Genomic DNA, 24,812 nt, shown 5'->3' on the forward strand with positions numbered 1-24,812 from the left:
ATTATCTAAATAGTCATAATTATCGAATAATTCTCACCTCAAAGCAACTCAATCTTAAGTTTAATGAATTTTTGAGGAAATTGTGTTCTAGGCCCCAATTCATATTCTTCCTGTCTTTTTTGATCAAAACATTGCTAACCATGCATCAATGCATCACCTTTGAAGATGTGAATGGAAGCATTTTGTTCCTAGAGAAACATATTTTATCAGAGTTTTCCCTCTCAAGTTTACTCCCCTTTATTCAGTGTGATCAATTGTATCCTGCCTTCACTTGTTTTTTTGAGAATTTAATTTTGAGGGCCTCTGCTAATTTTCTGGAAAACATTGGTTCATCTCTTTCTCCCTATTCTGGAGAAATGAAGATCTAAAATCTAATTTCTGCCTATATCTGTCCTATACTGTTTTTGTCCTCTTTTATGAATCAAGCTCACATGCTTTTCTCTTGTAGCTTTTGTCTGAGTATTTATTATCTATGTCCCCAGGAGCAAATAGCTATTAAATTAGTTCTATCAATTGTCCAAGGGTTTACAGATGCTCATGTAGGTAACCAAAATTTTATGTCAGAACACAAAGTACAAGACTTCTGACTTGATTATTTGGCTTCTTTTATTTTTTTAGTTCTTGAAAGTATCAGAAAAACTATGTACAATACTTCTTTAGCTTAATGAAAAATTACACATTCCTCTGGCAATCGTTTCTTAAGGAGAATTAAAGGATTATCCCACAGATTGACTTTCAAGATTCATATTTTTTCTTTATTTTCTCCATGCTATTAAAATTTTTCCTTTGCCTCTCCTGAACTCTCCACCCCATGTCATTTTCTCTCTTATAATACTTTATCCATGACTTTTTAGCGATTAAATAGTTCATTTTTCTACCAAAAGTCTTTATATTTGAGACATTTCAGACTATCAAAACTTTTCCTTTGGGATACCTTATAGAAGAGTCTATGCCATATTTTTATTTTTAAAAATCCTTCTTAAATCTGACTTAATCCCACCGTATTGTGACATATATATATATATATATATATATATATATTTGGAAAGAATCAGAGGCACATGTCTTTTGTGCTCCATCGTATTCTAGGAAAGTAACCTGGATCAAACCTGAACCCGTGTACTATTTCTCTCACTTACACAGTGGGAACAGTAACTATTACTACTGCTTTAGCTACCACAAAAGGTCATTGCAAAATTATAGGAACATATAATTTAGGGAAGTTGGTATTAATAAAATTCTGCCAAAATACTTTGTTCAGTATTTTATAGATACAATAATTCAGAAATCATTTTTGATTCCACAGTTGCTGTATTTCCACATTAAATCAAACTTTCAAGATGCATAATATTAATTAAATGCCTGATGATTCTCTCACCTGTAGTAATATTTCCTGGCCTCACTTCTCTCTTGGCCATTTTTGAACTCCCTATTGGTTTTAATTCTCCAGGATAGGAGCACATATTTTTATATACTATGAACAAGTTCCAGTATTTATTACAAATACAATCCTGTGAAAAACCATACAGAAAGAAAACATATTATTAATGTCACATTTATTTTTTACCAGTTAAATGGCTTCTGTCTTAAGAGACCTGCATATATTTTTCTCAATTTATTGTTAAGGAATAGTAAATGATAGAAACCAGGAACTCACTCAGGTATTCAGCAAATAATTATTAAAGATCATTCAGCACCCAGTAGGAAGGAGTCCCTGAAAGGCATTATAGACAACTCACAAATACTCAGGACAGTAAGCAAAGTCTTGCGAGGATTATGACCAGTAACAGTGTAGACAGAATCTGCCAATTAGATGTCCATTAGTACCATTTGTTCACATCTACACTTAAACTGCTAATTAAGGCAAACACACGCATAAATGTAGAAATCAACTTTTATGGTATATTTGGGACAATTTATAAAACACAGTGCAAAATACCCATTTACAGTAAGTTCAAGCCTAAAGGGCTGAAGTGATTTTAAGTGAGGAATTCATCCATAAGTGTCTCTAGTGTTGGAGACAAATAAATTAGAAGTGTATTCATTCCCTCTCAGGTAAGCACATGCAATGAAATACACAACAGAAAAGAATAATATAAAGTGGACAATCTATCAATTTATAATGATGAAACAGTACCCTTCCTAAATACAAAAAAGATAAATCACATAAGGAAAATTAGGATAATAAATACTTTTATAGTACATTCTTTCTTACCTGAGAGTGTTATAAATTAATTTGCTTTATTGTGTCACTTTAAGGAAGATGACTTTACCTGCGTTTTGTAGATGATGAAACTGAGAAGATGTGTAAATTGTGGTTACTACTTGGTAACACTAGGTGTTCGAATAGCTCTTGTTATTTATTGTACTGTTTTGCTACTGTTATTTCCAAAGGGCTCTATTTGCCTTATTGCAAATCTCAGGAAAACCTAGTGTAGCTGCTGTTATTTCTGTTTTAAAAAATACATCTAAGTAGACAAGGTAGTTTTGTTGTATATGTAGCAGAAGAACTAATTCATCGTGTATTTTTTAGCAAATTCCTTATTCTCCTGTTGCCTTGTCTAAGCCACACAATAGTCTATGCCATACCTACTTTTCAGAGAATCCTCTTTTATACGCATGCATTACAAAGGACAATGCAATTTTCTCTTCTTTTGCATGAAGTAGTATTTTATTTCATCTTCAATTATCAATCAAATTGTGACTTTTACATAAGTGTTGATATGAGGGATCATAAGTGAAATAGTCAAGTATTCATAGCAAATAAGTGAGAAAGAGCCTAATAGATGAGAATTTATTTGTTGTATTTTCCTATGTTTATTTTGAAATAACTGGCTCAGTATCATAAGCCACTTAAAATTATATTTTACTCAATATAAAGCAAGAATTAAGATGAGGTGCTTTCCTCATTAAATTTGATGGTTATAGTCTTTTAACTATATTTCACTGGTAGTCCATTCTAGACACACACATAAGCACACACACACACACACACACACACACACACACACACACCCCACTTAAATACTTTTTTTTTTTTTACCAAAGAAAGGAAGATTCTCAGCTCAATGGGAGGAAGCATAAGAAATCAATGCATTAGGAATCTGATTCTGCATTAGTCCCATGGTTTCCAAAGACTGTGGAAACAAAGCAATTAACTTTTTAATTATGCACACCATTTGGTAAATCAAGCAGTACAAAAATATGTTAAAAGTTTATTTGATGCTTTAAATATTGTCCATCATGATAGAAATTTTAAAATGAGCAAAAAATTTCAGCTAACATTTAAACCCAAAGAATTTTTCAAAATATTCTGTAGGGTAAATATAGGAGAAATATTTTCATATCCATGTCACTGTCTTCATAAATGGTAGACAAACTATTTTAAATAATATGTAACTAGGTTAAAAATATCTTTTTCAAGACTTGGGCACAGTATTTTTATCTCCGATACAAGTTCCTTCTTCTACACCTCTAGGGAATATTTATTTTAATTATACTTACCAGTTGATTTAAATTATCAGACATGTTTAAACTTGCTTAACCATAAAATGCTTCCTTAGATACCTTAATAAATTCAATAAGATGGAAAGAAAACTAAAATCATCAAGAAAAAGTTACAAGGAGCTATATATTTATGCACATAAAACAACTTCTAAATGTCCTTAATCTCAGTATTATATTTCATTGAATAGTTTAATATTAAGAAGAAGGTATACCTTACAGAGGTGTATTTATGATTCAGCTGGAGCTAGCATTTGAGATATTGTAATTTCATTTCCTTCAAAAATAAGAATAATGTTGCCTTTTGAAAACTAACATATAGAAATGCCTATATTTAGGAACACACGTGCAGAAAAGATGATGCATAGTTCAATCTAGAATTAAGTAAAAATATCTGTTTCTATTGAGAAACTAGCATATTTAGTTTGCTAATAATTGACCTAGTCATTAGGCAACTGTCAGCCTCCATCTGTCCCTGCTGCTCTTTTATAATTATCACGTATATCTTACAATTATGGTAAGGCTTACCTTTCCTTCCTGGAAACAAATCAGGGCATTTCTGAAGTGGTTAAGGCAGTTCCCTTGCTTCAATAATACAGCTACATAGAAAGAGGTCTGCCTCTGAGCTCTTTTCATTTTAGCAGCTTGAGAAATATTGCTACACATTAATGCACACAAACACACACACACACACTCTTTCTAAACGAAGGTTACTGCCATTGATTCCCAAGAGCTAAAAGGTCCATTTTAATATTTTTGCACTTCATTTAGCCAATCTCCTTATTGATTGAACTTTATGAACTATCTACTGTACCTGGTGCACATTCCTAAACAATTTTAAGGAAAAATATGTTATCTTGTGGAACACCATGTAGAGAATTTGACTTTCCAGTCACTGTATGTTTTGGGTGCATATTCTGAAATTTGTAAGCGAATTTTAGAAAAACTTGGCATTGCTCATGGGGGAAACAAACACACATATGCACACATGCAGGCGTGTGCACACACCAGGCCTGATACAATGGGCCAACCACATTATAGCTCATCTTCGAAATTATTTGAGTATTAATGTATGCATTCAGAAAGACTTTATTTTGGAAATGTTCTGTTAAAATCAATAGATTCATGCATTGCAAACTTGACAGTCACTATATTGAGATTTTTACATTGTATAAATAAATAATACTTCCTATATTAAAGGAACCTTTATTAAATTGCAAATCAGAACTCTGTAGCATATATTCCTTAAAAGTTGAGACATTTTCTCCTAATGCTTAACACATCAATGTGGCATTTAATATTACCCTTTATGTAAATTACTGACACTGAAGTGTAACTTATAGTTATAGTTTTCTAACACCTTCTAGAGCTTTTTGGCCTCCAAAATAAAATGTGCCTGTATATATTTGCAATATTGACTTGGAAGTATATAAATATATTTTTTTACAGTATTTAAAAAAATTGTTTCAAGGTTATTTCGCTGCCCTTCTCAACTGTTTCACGATTTCAAAATATCCTTTTCACCTTAAGCTCTGGTTTTCTTACAAGGAATTTTTTAGACATAATGCTAAAGTTCCTTGGTACCACTTAGGCCTGGTAGTGTCAATGCACAATAAAAGGTCTCGACAAAGTGCTCCATGTCCTGAGACGAACACTGACAGAGTTGGTATTTGAAGTTTCTGTTGAAAACCTACAATAATCCGATGTAAATGGACCAGTTATTTACAATAACAATTTCAGCATTGTGGTATATTAGGCTTTTCATGCTCTTTCCCTGAGCACTGGAAGACAGCCATAACTCTGTCCTTGGCTTCTGTAATGCGTGCAGTAATAAAGTCCTTCTGATCCTCCTGGTAATAAACCTTCGTGGATGGAATCCAAGATAGACCCTGCTGATCACTGAATTTTCTTTAATAGTGAAATGTGTTCTTGGGAGACTCCAGCAGTTATTTTCCTTTGGAGTTAAGAGTTATAGGTTGAAATAGTACTTATTTTATTTATTTATTTGTATCATTGAACAGTCTCACTGCTATGAGTAAGAAAATTGCTCCATAAAATACTTGGTAATGTAAATGTGAGAATGAAAGTTATATATCTGAGGATTTATTAAATTTATGGTTTGTAGGAACATGACTGTCCCTGTAAAGGAATCTAATATACACATGGAGAATATTCCAGTAATGCCTGGTAAAAAATGGAAGCTGTTGTAATAGGAAATCTCAAAAGCAGACAGTCCTCTATGTTTATGTTTTTACCATTTCTGACCATGCATGGCCTGGCTGTGCTAATTTGAATTTGATGTAGGAAAATTTAGAAAAAGCACTTATTTCAGAAATACTACTCTTCTACAGAAGATCATATTCTATATCCACACTGCTTTTTATGTATTTCTGCATCTACATCATTTATTGGCAAGAAATAGAAGGGTCAGTTAAGATTAGTAAGTTTAATTATATTTATGACAGAGGAAAAAAAGGGTTAAGATTGGTAAGCAGAAGCCTGGAATCCTGTGATTTCCCCAGAATGGGAACTATTAGTATGACAGGAAAGAGGGACTCAGTTACACCAGTACCTTAGGCTGCATTTAATGTAGCAAAACAAGTTTTAATTCTTTCTTTGTGTCTCAGAAATTAGACTTTTAGTACTATTGGTTCCCACTTTTAAAGAGTGGATACTTCTTGTCTTGATTTTAAAAAAATTATCTTCACCCTTTCTGAATCAATTTGGATTGAAACAGTTTAGAGAAATTCAGTATATTTGATCTCTAAAGCTCCACCTTAAAATAAACAAAAGGGTTATTTAAAGATTTTGTGTGTATGAAGTACTGGCAGTTCAACCCAGGGACCTACATCCCAAGTGCTTTTTATTATTTTGAGACATCATCTCACTGTGTTGCCCAGGCTGGGATCAAATTTGCAATCATCCTGCCTCAGCTTCCAGTGTAGCTACTATTACAGATGTGCAACTTCATGACTAGTGAGACTCTTCTTATAATGAGTCCCCACTAATTGTCATACTGATTGTGTATTTAAAAGCCAGAAAAACATTTAGCCACATAATATAAGATTTTATAAAACTTATGTTTTTCAAAAAGAGAAAAATGTACAATAGCATAATACCAAAATATACTCCTTCCATGATGTACAGAGAGAATATACTGAGATTAAAAATTTAGTTTCTGTTTTTACCATTTCTAAAAATAAACTTAGCTATTGTTTTTACAGTGAAATCCATGTGGCATATGGCTCATTTTCAAGTTCTCCCCACCCAGGAAATGTATCGCTTAACTGAAATATAAAAGAGCATGTATGTGGGGGGAAAAAGTAAGAACAGGCCCATCACATACATTAGTAGGCACATATGCTGTTTATTAAATGTGATGCAAGTCAACTGATTCAGACAGCTGATTGTAATAAAAAGAAATCAGCAGTCATGCGGAAGTATGAAAACATGTGCACACGAACCACCCTCATGCAGTTTTATCATCTGTCAGATTTCTCTCGAGTATACCATATTTTATAGGCTTGAAATAAAACATTATGAATATATACATATGTAATGAAATAAGATATATGCTTTGAGGGAATAGCATTGCCCAGAGTTGGCATTTTAGTTCATGTAATTTAAATGACAGTGCTGAAAAAGGTGTTCACATATATCAACTGAATCCCAATTTAGGCCATGCTGCTTATCTATTTGGTTGTATATGCATATATTGAGGAGAAAACAATTCTTAAGAAAAGTTTTAGTAAGTGTCTGAGATGCTTTAGAATCAAAGAACACATTGTATTTTAAAAATAAATTAAAATACATTAAGAATAGTGTGCAAAGTATTTCGAGTGAAGGAAAGAGTGAACAGACTGTTTTGCTTTCTTCCCATTTGACATATCTATGAATAATCATTCCTTGAGGTTTTAAATTATAAATAACAGTGCAAAGTGAAGTCAGTTCTACTTTACGAAGGAAATCATCCATTTTGTTTTCAGTTTCATTTGGTTAAACTCAAAATGGCTTTGTGTAGTTTCTGCTAATCTTATTCAAATCTAAAGCATTTTTGACCAAAGAACTTCTTCCAATTATGTGTGGATTATTACATTTATGTGGCTAAATTAACTCAGAATTGACAACTGTTGTTTGACTTGGCAAGGGTAGAATTTGGTGGTTGATGCTAAGAAGAGTGAGGTAACAAGAAAAGTTGTAAAAACAAGGGACATTTCAAAGAAGAACATGCAAGAAAATTAAGTGCTAGGGATGAATGGTTGAATAGGGCCTGTTTATCTTGGTGTTTAAATGCTAATATGATAAAGGCAATTTTGTCCTAAATTGATTGCAATTTGTCTTCACCCACATCAGCAAAGAAAAGTGGAGATAAAATTATTTCTATAGTGTTTAATTTCAGCTGTTAGGACAGTTACTTATAAGTCCCAGGTGATGTACACGAGACAGACTTAAAAATCTTTGGAAATAACATTTAATGTTTATAAGGGCATGGTGTATAAGGTTATGGTGAAGAGTTGAATATTTTCTGTGCCCAGAATTTATTTACAATTTCCATTATCCCTCTCCTTTTAGAGCTTTATATTCTTGGGTTGTTCTTCTGATAATTTAGTGCAGGTTGAATTGTGATGTTTAAGAATTAGTCAAAATGATTGATTAAAGTAAAACATACTGTATTTAATAAAGGAATAGGCTAATCTTAAACTCTTTGTAGAACTTTAATAAAGGATATGTTTTAAATGTCAAAAACCAAGCTTCAATAAGCTAATAAGTGCGTTTTCCCTTAGTGTCATAATTGACAAAAGTAATGTATAAGAGTGAAAAAATTTTTTGTGTGTTTGAAAAATACTTTTTCTTAATGTTCTATCCACCAATAACTATGAACACCTAAGACATTATGGAGACAAATCATAACATTATATGTGTGTTATACCCTTAACAAAATTAATTTGTAGATAAATCAGTACTGATTAGTAGACTTCATGAGAAATTCCATGCTGAGAAATTCACAACTGCTAGTTTAAATTTATAATACATTGTGAGTATGTGGTTAAATATATACTCTAAACATACTTATCCATTCATTCATGCACTTATTCCAGGATATAATTGAAATCAAATTTTAAAGAAAACTCATAAGACTCAAGTTGAGTTAGTCAAATTTTTATGTTAAGTAAGGTTTTAACCATCTCTTAATTTTTTAAATTTGTTTATTTTTTCTTCCTTTTTCCTGGGAGAAAATAAGATGACATTAGGTGGAAATAAAGAGTTACTATGTACTTCCTAAGGTCTGGATAAACAACTTTTGTCTGTGAATTTCCAAGGATGATTATTTCATGTCATCAAGTTTCTGTTTTTTAAATCACTGGAACCCATTTTGAACCTCTAACCCAATTCTGCTTCATTTTTGCTCTTTCTCCTTTAATTGCATAGCTTTCTACCTGTTCCTAGCACTTCACTGTACTCTAAATGTTTATCGTAATAATTCACTCTCTAAATATGCAGCAAAATAGTATATTTCCAAGTGTTCTGATTAACTACCACATATGAAAATCTCTTACATATTTCATATCACTTAATTCTACCTGTATTGTTAATATTTGAGCTTCACTGTTTCACAAGTGGGCAAATTGAGGCTCGTAGACCTTAGATGACTTGCTCCACGTGTTACAGCGTATGGGTGGCTGAAGTAGGGTATGAATACAATGTGTCAAGGAAAATAAATCCATGTTCCTGCCATGTTGTGTCTCAGTGAAGTGGTTCTTAGCCTCTTTCTTCACCTTTTTCTTGTTTTTTGTAGCTATTTCTTCCTTTAAAGTTTATGTCATACCAAACACCTCATGTGTTAGTCTCTCTGGAATGCATCCTCTATGAGGCAACGATTTTTTTTATGTTGTTGGTTTTGTCTTTTCAACATGTGCTGTTGTTTGGTTGTTGTTGTTCAGCCCATGTTGAGAGGGTTCAGACTGGCAAAATTTCAAAGCATGGTCTCAGACTTCCAGGATTGAAAGCCACCCTCATGATAATCGTAGCATGTCATGTATTCTTTTAACTCCCATTTTCTCACATGTGTACAATGGAATTTTCCTGAGGTCGGTGCTCTGTGACATGTAACACATTGGCTATAGAGAAGATAAGCAAATTCAGCTTTCTTCTAGTTAGCTAGTAATTAAGAGTTGTGCAAAAGTTAAAACAATGCCACTTGTCTTGCTTTCAAAAAATGTGGTAATTATTCTTCAAAATAGGTCAGCATGTACAGAATTTTATTATGGCTATTTTCAAACACATTTGTAATTAATTATTTTTAAAGTATTTTAAAGTTATTTTTCAACATAGTGAATATTAATGTATATTTCACATAAGTGAAAGCTTTCGAACAAACACTTTAGTTTCTAAAGTGGAAGTGAAGTCCACATTTGAGAACCAGTGTCTAAAACGGTGTCTAGCCCAGATAGAGCGCTCCTTACTGAATAAAATGAGTGATTAAATTTATAGAATCTTCAGTGCCATATACTGTAAGTGTTTTGTTGATGATGTAGCCCTTCCATAATTTTGTAGGTTTAATATAACCAACAGTTACAAGAAGAAAAGCAAAATTCATATTGAATAAAATGTATTCTTTAGGAAAATATGCATTAGAATATGAATAACATTAGTTAAATAAAATACTATATTAATTAAAATAATAAGCATATATGGTTCAATATGTTAATCAGTGAATGACTACACATTCAGTTTGATTATTAGTTTTTGTAAAAGGTCACACGGGGGCATCTTATCTTGGCTACAGACTGCAAGATTTTTAGAAAATATTTGTAAACTTTATAAGCTTAAAATTAAATACAATTATAGATTTTTTAGAAGCTTTGTAATGTTTTTAATGAAAGCTGTGAGTGATTGAGGTGTAGTTTTGAAACTAAAGCTAATTTTGGAAATTTTAAGAAAAGTATTATCTAAGTAAAATAAAACCACTCCAGATTTGTATATGGTAACAGTCCAATTGGCATTCGTAATTTTTAAGAGGTGTGTGATATTAAATACAGTTAATGAATACCTTCAGTTAAGGAATAAAAGAGGATATTGCATGGCTTTACTCTAGATTTAAGAAACTTTAAACACCATGTGCTAACATTAATGTATCGTACTTGCAGTTTTTATATATCTATCATATACATATCTCAAATTCAATTATAATGTAATTCAGTAATAGTAGCTAAGGCTCCCACCTAGACTTTTTGTACTATTGTTTAATTTCCTCATTGTATAATTGTTTTATTAAAGTTGGTAGCCGGTATTATTAAAACGTTTCACTAACTGATTTTGATTGCCAGTAAGCGATGTAACCTATGCCTTTAAATCTCTAGAATATTTAATACAGGGTCTTAGAAACATCACTAACACTAAAAGAAAGCTAAACATACGATTAATGCTTGACTGTTTTTTGGATCTTAATTTTTAACTTTTATTATTTTGAAAAAAGCTTTGGGTGGCACCCAGAGGATATGTGTTTTCTCCTCTGTGTTCTTAGGAGTTAAGTCCTAACTGATAACCTCACCCACGGTTTATACAATTACATATTTTATAACTTAAGATGCTGCTTATTCCTCTCAAAAAAACAAATCAGGCAGGGTCTTATCTGTGGTAGAGCAGTTTCCCGAGCGCATAACATTCCAGCCTTTGTAATTGTCAAAGTCCCCCTCGGCCTAGTGCCACTTCTGTTGCCCCAACACTGATCCTAGCCCCTCCACGCCAGACAGAGTTAATGCAAGCAATCAGGATGCCTTCTACCCCGCGGCCCTGCTCGCATGATGGACATCGACGTTGCAAGTAGTAAAATGTCCCTTTTCCCGGGTATCCAGCCACTATCAGCCAGAAGGAAGATCAAAGAAAATCTAAAGTACGTTATTACCTTAAGCATGGCTGGCCTCCCCACAAAAATACCCTGGACTGTGTATAAATGTGACAGATTGTGGGAAAACTTTAGAACCCGACCCAGGACTAAACTATCTGATTTCCAATTAACACTGAAAATTTACTTTTGAGATAGCTTTCACTAAAAGAACACAGAAAGCAATACTTTTATCAGGAATGTGTAAACCTTTTCTCATGTGTCTTTTATAGCAGACGTAGCCCGTTTTGAAGAAAGCTTTGAAGTCAGTAGGTAGAGAATAAGAATCCCGCTGCCTTAGTAATCTCTCTGCAGCACTGCGTCCAGTGTGTTCTGCAGGCAAGGGCGTGCTCTGTGCCTCCTCCCACCACCCTGTCCCTGCGGCTCCTACAGACTTCACTGATTCAGCCTCCTCCACTTCAGCACTCCTGCCCAGCCCAGGTGACAACGTCCCTGTCTGCAAACGCTCTCTTTCTTCCATCCTTCTTTCACTATCCTAGCCAAGATTGAAAAAACAACTGTCTTTTAACCAAGTTGATTTCCCTTATCTCTGCTTTTAACTCTCATTCACCTCAGTGCTTATCTTTTGTTGCCCACTTTAAGAGTGTATTCCTTGAGGATATGAACAAAATGCCTTATTCTGCTTTGTCATTCAAGCTTGACATGTGTTTTCTGTGATTATTTAGGTAAATCATACAGCCATCAGTATCAATATCAATATCATATCAGCATGGCTACCATCACCATACATTTTCCTACCAAAAATAGAATCTGAAAGTCAGAATTTATAATGGGCTGCTCCATTCTATTCTCCACACTGTTCCTATTTTATGACAGAATTCTTGTTCTTTAGAAAACAAACACCACGAAATCATTACTATATTATCAATGCCATTCTATAATAATGCCAAGCTTTCACTCTTTCTACTCCTTATTTTCATGTACGATAGAGTCCATTTTCCTTTATTTGAAAAAAAAAAGACCAAGTAAAAATCTAACTGATATAATTGTCCATAAACAAATTCTTACCAAGCATACCTCATGAGAATAATGGATTCTTTCATCATCCCGGTTGATATTTTTCAAATATGTATCATTTTTTTCTCTCATTTCAGAAAGTACTGTTTTCTAGTCTGTCAATTTAATTCCTAACTATTTAAAATTTTGTCTCAATCTTTTGGGATACTCTTCTATGCTGTTCCAATTATTTATAAACTTAATTATTTATACAATAATTTTATATCACTTATTACCTCATGATGAATTATATTATCGCTATTCCTTTGTGTTTTGGCTTTCTCTCTCTAGATGTATTTTTATAAAATTTCTCTTAAGTATAACTTTAGTTTTGTAATTCCTAAAGTACAGTGATAATTTATATTATTCTATAATCATCTACCCTTTATAAAGTCAAAGGAAAACTTTAGTATGCATGCAAGATTTAGTATATTAGAGATCCATGTGCAAAAACACACTGCGTTGCATTATGCTAGATGCAAGTATTTGGCTACAAATTATGAGCATGTGGAATCTTCCCATTCCTCCTTGGCTTGCAAGATTCCCACATTTGATTCTTCCAGAGAGAAGTGCTGATCCAAAAATAATCCCTCAGAAATATTTAAATGTATGAATTTTCAGGTTAAATTTTTTCGTTAAAAGTTGATATTACTGAAGTATGTAGGTTGTAATTTTGGAGGAGATTGAAACTTTAAAATATTATGTGTAACATCAATTAATATTTTTAAATGAAATACAACAAACATGTAAGAACCAAAGCAAACCTAAATACAAAAAGAACATTTCCAATCACATCCCATTAAAGTTAAGTCTGAAATTTGGAATTCTATCTTTCAATTCAACAGGCCTAGACACTACATATTCCTTTGGAATTCTTTGATGTTAATCTATTATGATAATGAATTAGTTTTCAAATTTCTCAACTCAGGGGTGACTAATACTATTGCCTAAACATTGAGTGGGTCATGTTAGTTTAAGCACGTATGATGGCTAATGGTAAGCAGTGTGTCAAAGACCAGAGACGTTGAGAAATTAGAAACATTTTGAGACACCCTGTCTAAACAGGATTAAGGCAAAACCAAAGGATTATTATGATCCAAACCCCAGAGATCTCTGTAATAGCTGCTCTCCTAAACATTGGGATTAAAGGATAGAAACACAGTCAAAAACAAGAATGCAAACATTGTGTTCATGAAAATCCCAGTCCTTAGAGAAAAGTTTAATAATGTCACAGTCTTCCATAACTTATACACTAAGAAGCATATTTATGCTAGGGATCAATTTATTTTTTATTTCATAACATTAAATGTCTTACTTTTCTTTTTTTTTTTTTTTTGCTTAAATTCTTTTATTGGTACATTCTAGGTATACAATATGTTTACATTTATCATTGGGTATTTGTACCTTTACATGATATATCTTGGTTCTTATTTTTTCCCCATTCCCTGTGCTCTCTTCACCCCTTCCACCCTTCCCTATTTACAGACTTTGTTTCCATTTTTCCTTTTCTCATAATTTTTCCTTTCCCTTCTTTCCTTTTCCCTACCCCTCCCACTTCCCCTACCCCTTTGGACCTTTTCTTCCTATTTCACATTATCTATTATTCATTTTAGTATTTTAATCCTTATTTACACTTTCAGTCTCTTACTTTTCATTTTTAAAATATCTCTCTTCATAAAATATGCATCTAATTTTGCAAATGTATCTTTACTATGTATTAAATTTCTCTGAGTAAACAATTTAAAAAGAACATATGATGGTTTAATGGTATTAGTTTGTATTTAAATATAAACAAAAAGTTAAACACTTCTTTAAAAACCAATATGAAGAGCAAAATCTGTAGCAGTGTTTGATTTTCATTTGCAGTTTTATCTCATCTATTGATATTATTTTAAAATTAAGTGTTAAAATTCAAATACTTTAATGTTATCAATTGTTTATTTAATATTTTCATTTTCTTTCCATATAATTGTACTTACTTTTAAAAATTACATATATTTCAGGTATGTCTACAACAAAATAAGTAAAACAGAAACACTTTTAGGGCCAGGGATTTAGCTCAGTGGTTCCAGCGCCTGCCTTGTGAGCACAAGGTCCTGAGTTCAATCCCTGGTACCAAAAAAAAAAAAAAAAAAAAAGAACATTTTTAGCATTTTTATTAGTTTGCCCTTGTACAGTGTATAAAGATTATACAAAATTTAATTTTTCTTTATTAACTTAACAAGCTGAAGTTGTTTTGATATCAAAACTGCATACACTTAGGAGAAGGTACAATGGAATTTGCACTGGGAGGCAGGTAGAACAACTAGGCAGAGGAAGAATGAAGAAATACTATTATGTGTTGGAAACAAAATATATTTATACTGAGTATCAGGATTATCCTATAGTTATTCTTTATTCTTATTCTTTAATTTTTTATTTGAAAATTTTCTATGCCCACATAAGACTGTCTTGCCTTAAGTGAAGCTGTCTACTTAAAAAGTGAGAATCAGGTACAGCTATTTATGCACAGCAGCCCACTCTGTCCCCGTAGTTGGGGAATTATAGTTTTGAGGCTGTTCAGATTAATCCCTTTGAAAATAGAACATTTGTTTACATTATTTTTGAAATTTATATAGTTTTTTTTAAGGAAAAAAAACAAGTTCAGAGATTTTTGAAAATGATTTATTGGCAAAGTCTGTGGATGGACACCATGGTGTAGGGGATGCTGATTTTCCCTTTACATATTTCCCCATCTCCCTTCCCCAGGTGTTGCTGTCATCACTACCTTTCCTTTCCTCCCCTTTCCTCATGGCAAGACGCATGGAAGAAGGGTGCTGTTAAGGCCTCTCCATTAATCAAAGGTATGGTGGTTCTCATGAAGCAGTGTAGCTGCCCCTCATCTGAGTTCTCCATTAATACTCTAATCTCTCCTGCATTGAGAGAAGACATTCACCCAGTATGAAAAGCTTACTGACAAGGAAGAACTTCCAGAATGCTACATATGTCACAATTCCTTACAGAGTTGTAGATGTTTTCATTAATGTAAAGATTACAAAGAAAGTAATGATATTATTCTCAGAGAAAGGTGACATGCTTAACCAATTGTATAGGAAAGTTATGCAACTTGTATGTATAAATATGCCACCTTCAGAGCTCTACAAACAATTGTTATATAACATACCTTTGAAAAGTGTAAAATAGGAATGTTTTGTAAATATTAGCTCAAAATTCAATTATAACATTTGCCTTTTCAAAAGCATTGCTCAAAATTATGTTAATTATAATAATCATCTGGTTATACAAAATTAGATGTAAGCCAGTTCAAATAAATCTAAACACCCTATGAAGCTACATCATTCAGATGTGAAAGCTGAATGCATGCTAATTATGTTCTACAAAACTTTGTTTTTGTCAACTCAGCTGGTGGCATTTGAGAGACATAGAAGGGAATGGTTTGTCATTAATCCCAAGATAGTCACCATTCAGGGTGCTACATTTTGAAAAGAACTAGACCCTCAGGGAGCAAACTCAAGCAGAGTCATAACCCATAAAACATCCAGTCATCACAGGGAAATGCCCGCTTCGTGATTTCCTTTTCCACTGGTGGAACTGGTCTTCCCAGCTCCTGCAGAGACTTGTTTTGAAGATGCACAGGGCTCTCTATTGTACCACCAGAACCATGTTTCTTTCAGACACATGAATAGATTGCTACTTGTAGGCACAGAAACTATTGGCAGATATCCTTATTGATAGCATAAATAGTGCATTTGCCTATAGGTGTGCATGTGCATGGCATCATTATTCAAGGATTTTTTTATACAGTGGCATAATTAGGACTTACATATGTACAATAACAAACAAACTTTTGATTTACATGCATTTTTGCTAAACATTCAGAAATCATACTTAGTTCTCCCAGTGCTTTTTAATCCATTGGACTGTCAGGGAAAATGGAAAGGAACTGACAGGCTAGACCATGATCTTTAATCAGAAATGTATGACTTTCGATCAAATAAAGATCTGGTTATTGGGTACACTTGACCCATATTTGTACTTTTTTCTTTTTTGAGACAGAGTCTTGCAATGTCATTCAGACTGCCCTTGAACTCACTAGGTAGTGGATATTACAGCTGTGTACCACCACACGTGGCTTCTGATCTCTATGTGGCATTGTTATCCTGGAGGCACTCTGCTCTGGCCTCCACATCTTTCTCAATAGATGAAATCATTTATGTCTGCATGTCTTTACATAGTCGGGTGTGTCTCCCTGGAAAGCACTTTACCCAGACATTTTGAGAGAACTCAAAACAACAATAGTAACAGCAAACATGTACTGGAAAGGAAAAGATATCAATGCAAGTAGAGAAAATGAACTTTACATACAAGTTTGTGTTTCCTTTATTCTTAGAAAAGCCTTTGAGTTACAATGGCTTGGCTGAAAAAGAGCAAGTTAAGATGTGTTGATTTGTTTACACTCAGTTTTTGTGGGACTATTTCTGTGGGGACTATGCTTTTGAAAGCAAGATAAAGGCTTAACCTCTAATTTGAAACTATGCATTTGGTTCTAGAAACGCTGTGCTAAGAGACTGCAGTTGAGACAGAGATAGGTAGAAAATTCATAGAGAAGTTAAACTATCCCTTCCCTCCATGCCCCTACCAGGATAATTATAAAATTAATCTTTAGATCTGTGAATATAAGGACCAGTTTCTATATGTTTGCATTTATATCGAGTGACTGGAACATAGAACAAATGTTAGTCGTGGAATTTTTAAAGTAAATAAAGAGATTAGGGGTTTATTAATCCAGTCATACAGTGGGCATACACCCTTCAATGCTATTTAGAATATGTATGCATCTCTGTTTGAATAACTTTACTGAATCAAAATGCAGAAGTAGCTTACTCTACTTTGGAACATCTTTAACTTCTTAGCTTTATTTGTATTGAACTAAAATCTACCTTCTTGTAACTTGAATCTTTTTATCTTGAGTTTTTCCTGTAGGAAAACACAAAGTATTTTGTTATTTTTCCCAAATGAAAGTATTTCTAGACCTAAATTCAGACAGACACTATGTCATAATGTCTAGATACACAATGTCTCCCTGCTTACTCTCTCTTTGAAGCCCAGTCTTCCTAACTTCTCTGTTATTTGATTACAAGTCCTTTCAGTACTCTGGTTGTTCTCATTTCCTCACTTAGTATAAAATGCCTTCTTATTAAAAAAGAAACTCAGAATGAGCTTCCACATTTTATATGCTTATGTTTAATCAGTTTGAATGAGCTTGCAAATTCATTTAGATAAATTCATAACAAACAAGAAGGAGGTTCATTTTAAAACTACATACATCTTTCGCTTCAATTTGCTCAGAATAAGTATCTGCTTTGTGTAGTATTTAGTATATAAATAAAATAAATATAACTTTATAAGAATAATTACTTTTCAAAATAATAGCTTTTGATGAAAAATTTTCAGTCTTTATTGAGGTGAATCTTTACCTAGGAAACCAATTTATCTTTCTAACAAATTTGGTACCCAAAACATATAATATCCTTAAGGGGATTGTAATGTCAATGGAGGTAAAAGACAAAATCAAAACTGTTTGCTCAAAGCTCACTATTGATTGACTAATAATATGAGCTCATAAGTAACAAAATGTTATAAGGAGGTCAAAACTGAGCAACAGAAGATTGAAAGATGTGCAAAGCATGCACTGTCACATATGTGCTTTCCCTAATGAAAGTTACTGCCAAATAAATTATTCACTTATTGGAACTCTTACTTAATGCCAAATTGCTGTCACTGTCCCTTGGTGAGTTCTATTTATGAGTAGATTAATGCACACTCTCAGAGTCCCTGCACATCTGACTTTCAGTGAGCACCTACACAGAATATATGGCCTTTGCTAAAACAGTGAAATTTAATTAATTTGCTGGCAGAGAACACTTTTTATGCCACATGCCTTTTCCCTGACCCTATGCTGGATTTCCATTTTCAAATGTGCTTCATATATTATGAACCTATATAATCTTAATGAAGATCTTCCATATGGTAATTATAGTGCTTGACTTTATATTCTTAAAAGCTCCAGTGCCTACATAAATTCATTTTCTATAATACTAAATGTTACTTTGTAAATTGCATGAATATGTGCAGTATTCACTTCCCAAAGCAAATATCCTTTAGGTATTTTATTTTTAGACAGTATTCTTAAAACAACAGGGAACCTGTATCTTCTTTGTTTCTCACTCTTACTGAAGATGTATGTCATGTTCACTGTGTCTAATTTAATACCTTTCATTCTGTTAGCATCATAGGAAAGCAAAGTGAAAAGCAGGATCTATGGATTTATCATTTAACCCCACAACTTCATTAAGCATGAGTCATTTGGACTAGCTCACCTTACAAATATTTTCTGACTTTGTACAGAATATAGAAATCTAGTCATTCCAGAGATTAAGATTTTTGTTCCAATTTTGACAGTAAACTATATTTAACCCCTTTGGGGTATAGATTCCTCAGTTATAAACTGGGGAGACTGAGCTAGATCAACGATGTAAACAGCAGTGATAATAAGTGTTAAAAGTAATTTCTTTCTGGCTCTATAACTTGTTAGAGATTCTGAAAATTTGCTTTCACTCAATGACATAGAGTGCTGTGATTTTGTCATCAATTACCTGTTACAGAATTGTTATATAAATTCTATGCTTTTACAGAATTATTACATAAATTCTAAATATGTTTCTCATCCAAAAAGAAAAAATTTATGATTATAACATTAAACTGCTGTATTTTTCCTTGCTTGGTGTGAATATAGATCTTATGCTTAAAAATATGTGAATCCAAGAAAATATTCTGTGGCTTTAGGAAGGCAGATTGGAGGAGAATACAGCTACGTGAGATGTTTGGAACAGTTTAACGCAAAAGAGATAAGGGATTCAATTCATCCTTTGTGATTCCTAATGGATAAATACCAGAAGGATTACATTGGTAAAAAGTATTCTCTCCATATATAAAATTCATTGCTGTAAGAAATGCTCAATCAAAGTTGGTCCACAAAATATTCTGTCGTGAATTCCATATCATGAAGATGTGAAAACTTCAGACTGCATGACAATTTCCGAAGGTGATTATTAAAGAAAGTCATTCATAAAATAGCAAGTTAAGTATTATGAATTTCATTGCTAATAGTCTGTGATTCCATAATAATCAACAGACATAATACTGGAAAAATTCTGTACTGTAAATTGGTGACATAACTGTCAAGTTTTATTGGAATTAATGCTCTAGAATTCTTAACAAAAATCATCTACTTCTTAGATAATGCTATAGTATTCTAGTGAAGTGTTTTTGTCTTTCACAGCTAATCTTCTAAAGAGAAACTCATTTTCATTTGTGGATCCACAGCTTATGTATTTTGCTACCTGTACAGTACACACTCTATCTTCATCTTGAATTTTATTTCTTATTGCCCTAAAACTGACAGTAATAAAATTATAATAAAGATGACTTGTAAAAGGTAAACTGTTAATTGATTACTTTCTTCTTCTGAGGGTGTGAAACAAAAAGCATTCATAGAGAACCATATTAACTTTCTTGGAAGGGATTATGAAAATTCCTCAGTTAGACATCATGTTGAGAAAGAATTAACTTTTCCAAGGCTATTTGAATAATGAGAGGTTTGTGCCTATATTTCCTAAATCCTGGTCCAGAGTAACTGAATTTGTTGCAGTAGCTTGCTTATTAAAACTGTAGATCTGGTTGAGTCGATTCTTTTCTTTTGCATCGTTGGATGCACTACTTGTCTAGGATCAGCAGGCTGAAATAGGAAAGCAAACGATCACTTTTTTATCGAATAAACAAAAAAACACTGGGTAGCTTGGTTTGCTGTGTTCCTGGAGGAACATAGAGGCTGGATCGTCTTTGTAAAGTTTGATATTACATTCTTTGTAATCCGCTAACACCTTTTCTAGATCTGAAACCACTAAAAACTATGTGGCAGCTCAAATTCTGGAGCTGCATGATATAAATTTACTGTCTTCTTCCTCTGGACACCACTAAATGCAATACTCAGAGACTAAAACAAATAACACAGAGCAAATTACAAAGATTTGCAATCATAAACATTAACCAGATTCAACTATCATTACTTACTGAAACTTGCCTGTCCACTCTAATTATGGAAAGATACACCAATTCAATAAATAGAACCTTTGATTTTATATATGTATATATTGTTGTTGTTGTTGTTGGTACCAGGGATCAAACTCAGGACCTTGAGCTTGCAAGGCAGGTGCTGGAACCACTGAGCTAAATCACCAGCCCAGAACCTTTGATTATAAAGAGAATTGTTACCACAAGCACACTACCTAGTTGTAATAGGACATTAGTTAATTGATGGGGGTTGGGGATTTATTTAGACACCAGTAGTACTCATTGCTCAGGATTTTAATTTTTTGTGAGCTTTGTTGTGTATACCAACATAAACCGATGTTTTCAAATAATGGAGAAAATACAAGAAATATAGATCTAATTTTAAAATCATGACACTTGGTGAAGATAATAGAAAAACTTTTCATTAGTACATTAAACTTTTATTGATTTCAATATTCATGGGAAAAATGAAGTTGAAGAGGAATGATTATTGTGTAAAAATGATTTGGATCACTTATTGTAAAGATAATTTTCTCCAACAAATTACCATATTTTCAATGATATTTTTGTTATTTCTGAAGAGGTTATCAAAAAAGTTGTGTATTATAAGCTTTTTAAGACATGAATTAAATAAATACTCTTTTAGTATTTATCCATAAGACATTTTCTCCCAAGTACTGAAATTCTAATTTTAAACTGGAAATCAATGGAAAGGTAACTTTCTGCTAACACACTAATTTTCTTTTCTGCAAGCTCTGCTGGATCATATTAGGTTAGTGAGAATATCCAAATGCTTTTGGTTACAGCATGAATGAGAAAGGAGTCAGGAATCAAATCATCTGAGTCTATTTTGTGACATTTGAACATAAAATTGTGATTATGCTTGAGAGACTGAAAATATATCCTGAGTTGGGACAGGGTATTTCTGTGATGAAGGAAAGAAAGAAGAGAGTATAAAACCATCCAGAAACAATCACATGTAGATGCAAAGAATAAGTGGGGTAGGAGGTTATGATATTTTAAATGCACTTAACTATTAGTCAATTAGACTATTTTTTATTTTTATTTTTATTAGTACATGTTTGTAGTACATAATGATTACATTCATCATGGGAAGTTGATACAGTATATAGCACAACTGAACTCTTTTTGTGTCCCCTTTTCCCCTCCCTTCATCTCTTCATCCCCTTCCCATATGCAAAAAGTCTATCTCCCTGTTTCCTACTATCTGTATTTTCCTTTGCTCTTTAATTTATTTGTATTGTGGGTTTCTCATAAAAAAGAAACCATGCAATATTTACAGTTGTGTGTCTCACGTATTTATGTTGGAACACAGGAAGCTAAAAGCATCAACAAAGGTGGACAAAGGTGGAAGGAAACCAAGTGTCCATGTATAGGTGTCCCATATAGTTAACCAGACAAATAGTCTTTTCTGAATGTTCATCATCATTATGTGAAAGGTATGTAAACATAACATCATATCAAAAAGATATCAAAGAAAACACGATCTTCTTAGGGCCATCGAGTTTGATTTGCTATTGTCAAAATGTATGACACAAAATAATACCCATGTGTATTTCAATGAGAATTCAAAACTTTCAAAGTTGCAATGAATAACTTCAGAAAATAAAGTATATTTCATGAAGTAAAATTTTCTTTAACAAGCTTATTTCATTTTATGGAAAGAATTTAGTATAATTTACAGGAAAAAAATCTTTCTGTACTTTTAGAAAACACATTAAAGTCTTAATAATATTTTAACAGAATAAATTAGATTGGGCCAGGAATTTAGCTCAATGGTGCTGCCTCCTGCCTTGCAAGTGCAAGGTTCTAAGTTCGATCCCAGGTACCAAAAATAAATAAATAAATAAATAAATAAAGATGAATCTGGAAAGCAAAATGGTTTATACATAAAATAAATAATTATGGGACACCATAATATATTGAAAGAATGCAACATTTTGTATTTTGGGGGAATTTTAATATTTAACTTACCCAAGAAAAGGTAAACCAGGCATTTCATAAAATAATCATTGATATTTTTAAATAGTGACTGTAAAAGACAAAAATCAAATTATTTTATTACAAATTTAAGAATATATTTTAAGATAAAAAAATCATGAGCAAATTAAACCATAAATGTATTTTACTTAGTATAGGTAATAAATATAATTATGCTTTTATTTATTTTGTTTTAACATAACCAATAAAAACTGAACAATAGGTCAAAGATATGTCAATTATTTAATAGTTTGTTATGTTTTGTAAGGAGGAGGAGCCTACTGGTCTTCAATATGTGAGGATCAAAAAACTACATTAGCAAACTTAGTTGAAAAATTAATAAAATGTTGAATAATTGACAGTTTAGTATAAAAACCAGTAACTTTTTCCAGAAGTTTTATAACTCAAGTGTTGCACTGATGCTTTAATGTATGTTTAGCTTTTACCTGCAATTGTAGTTTATTATAAGATTTATAATGAGAATGGCTGTATTTGAAAGTTGCTCATAAATTGAGAGGCAGCAAAAGGAGCATTTTGGTGATATGAATTTATTTTTTAAGCCAAGGATTTATTATAAATAACTGTGAGATTTCAATGTAATATGCAGCAAGGAAATATGAGATATATACAGCACCATTAGTAATTAAAATTAAGGACTATTTTCTCAGCTCTTTAAAGTCAAAATGTCAGTTATAAATTATCTTGTCTTATTTGATGAGTATATGTTTTTAGTAAAAGTAAAATTTAAAATCATCACTTCTCATTGCTGAGCATTTTTGGGAAAAGAAAAACCATAAACTATTAAGTGTTATGGAATTTAATTTGGCATGACTATAGTTTAAGTGAAAGCATGTTTTCTAGCATTGCATTACTATTATAATTATTTACTATTATAATTAATCAATTACTATTATGATTAAAGTGTGGATATTATTTTCTTCCATAAGTCCATCGGCATTAAATTAATTTTATGTGTCTTTTGGTCACTTTAGTCCTTAAAACCATGACACATATTTACTATATTGATAATTAAGCTCAGACACTGAAAGTGAAAATTAAAGTTGTTAATCTTAAATATTTTACGGTACTGCATATGTATGCAGCATCTATTATAATAAGTGGTTATCTATTTTTCTCTTGCCCCTGGAATAAATAATCAAGCATTTAATGAAAATCTTAAGTGAAAGGGGATGTTGAATTTATGAATAATTGTATGGGGAAGTCAAGTGCCCATATCAAATTCCCATCTTTTAAATGTTGCCAGATAGTCCACCCGTTCCATGTTCTATTTCCTCACCTGTAAAATGATTACATAGCATCCAACATTAAACTCCCAACAATTCATACCGACCTTAGACAAGAGGTTTGAAATGGAAATGGAAGAAAGGAAAGCTGGTGAGTGGTGGAGTGGAGATTTACTACTGATGTATAAAAAGATCAGGCCCTCAATGGAATTTAAAGATGCCACATCTAAGTAGAGAGTTCACAGAGAATGGATAAAATGGAAAATTTTGAAGTTTCAAAATGAATGTGTAAGTGGGTGGGCTTAGAGAAATGCTTTGGGGAATGAACTGGAATGGGAACTGACAGTGTCATGGTCATATAACAGGGCACTATGCAAATTTCTCTTCTAGACAACTCTTACACAATGGCCTCAAAAACAATCTGGGGAGGAAATTATTAGTTATATTTCTTGCTAAGTATTAGGGGAGAAATCACAGCTAATGTGGTTGCCTATTTTAGGATAAAAGAAAATGAAGCAAGTGTAGAAAATATTGAGCAACAAATATTTTTCAAATGTAGAAGAGCATAAAAATATGTAAACAAGAATAAAAATTAGACAGAAGAGTTAACACTCAAGTTTCAGTTGCACCTTGTTTTTCTGTCCCAGTTTTTCTTGATATTATTGATGCAAATCAACTTCAGCTATTTTAAGGAGGCCACTTCCAATTCTCAGGTGAACCTCAGTTATAGTTACATAATGTTATACCCTGTGAAGTAAGAAAATAGCAGTAGGGTCGTAAATGAGAGCAAATTATTTCTATCATTTTGAGGAAAAGTGAAATACAAATTCATTAGGTTGTTAAAATCTGAGTAAACTGTATTTGTTTGTTCTTTAAATACAAAATATAAATGATCTAAATTTGATTCCATTAAAAGGTCTAGGTTACTAAAACGTGACCTAAGAAAGAACGAAAGCATGATTATTTGACATTGAAACGAATAACCTCTGACACGAATATATGTGAATTTAAAATTCTTCAATATGCAT

The 24,812-nt window shown here is 32.4% G+C and overlaps 1 protein-coding gene across 7 annotated transcripts in view; it reads left to right on the forward strand.

Annotated features, from left to right (window-relative positions):
* Positions 1–24,812, forward strand: part of Pcdh7 (protocadherin 7) — a 404,881-nt gene that overhangs the window by 197,338 nt on the left and 182,731 nt on the right. For 2 of the 7 annotated variants that reach the window (XM_021260204.2, XM_087187430.1), the window contains exon 3: positions 15,155–15,249. The exons of the other annotated variants lie outside the window; for them this stretch is intronic. In XM_021260204.2, the coding sequence (XP_021115863.1) occupies positions 15,155–15,243 (89 nt within the window). In that variant the 3' untranslated portion in view covers positions 15,244–15,249. The remainder of the gene's footprint in view (positions 1–15,154; positions 15,250–24,812) is intronic. 7 annotated transcript variants of the gene reach the window in all.

The sequence above is a fragment of the Heterocephalus glaber genome, unplaced genomic scaffold, assembly GCF_053883595.1.
Source record: "Heterocephalus glaber isolate CG9 unplaced genomic scaffold, H.glaber_assembly_v1.0 deba00001509, whole genome shotgun sequence".
Taxonomy (NCBI): Eukaryota; Metazoa; Chordata; class Mammalia; order Rodentia; family Bathyergidae; genus Heterocephalus; species Heterocephalus glaber.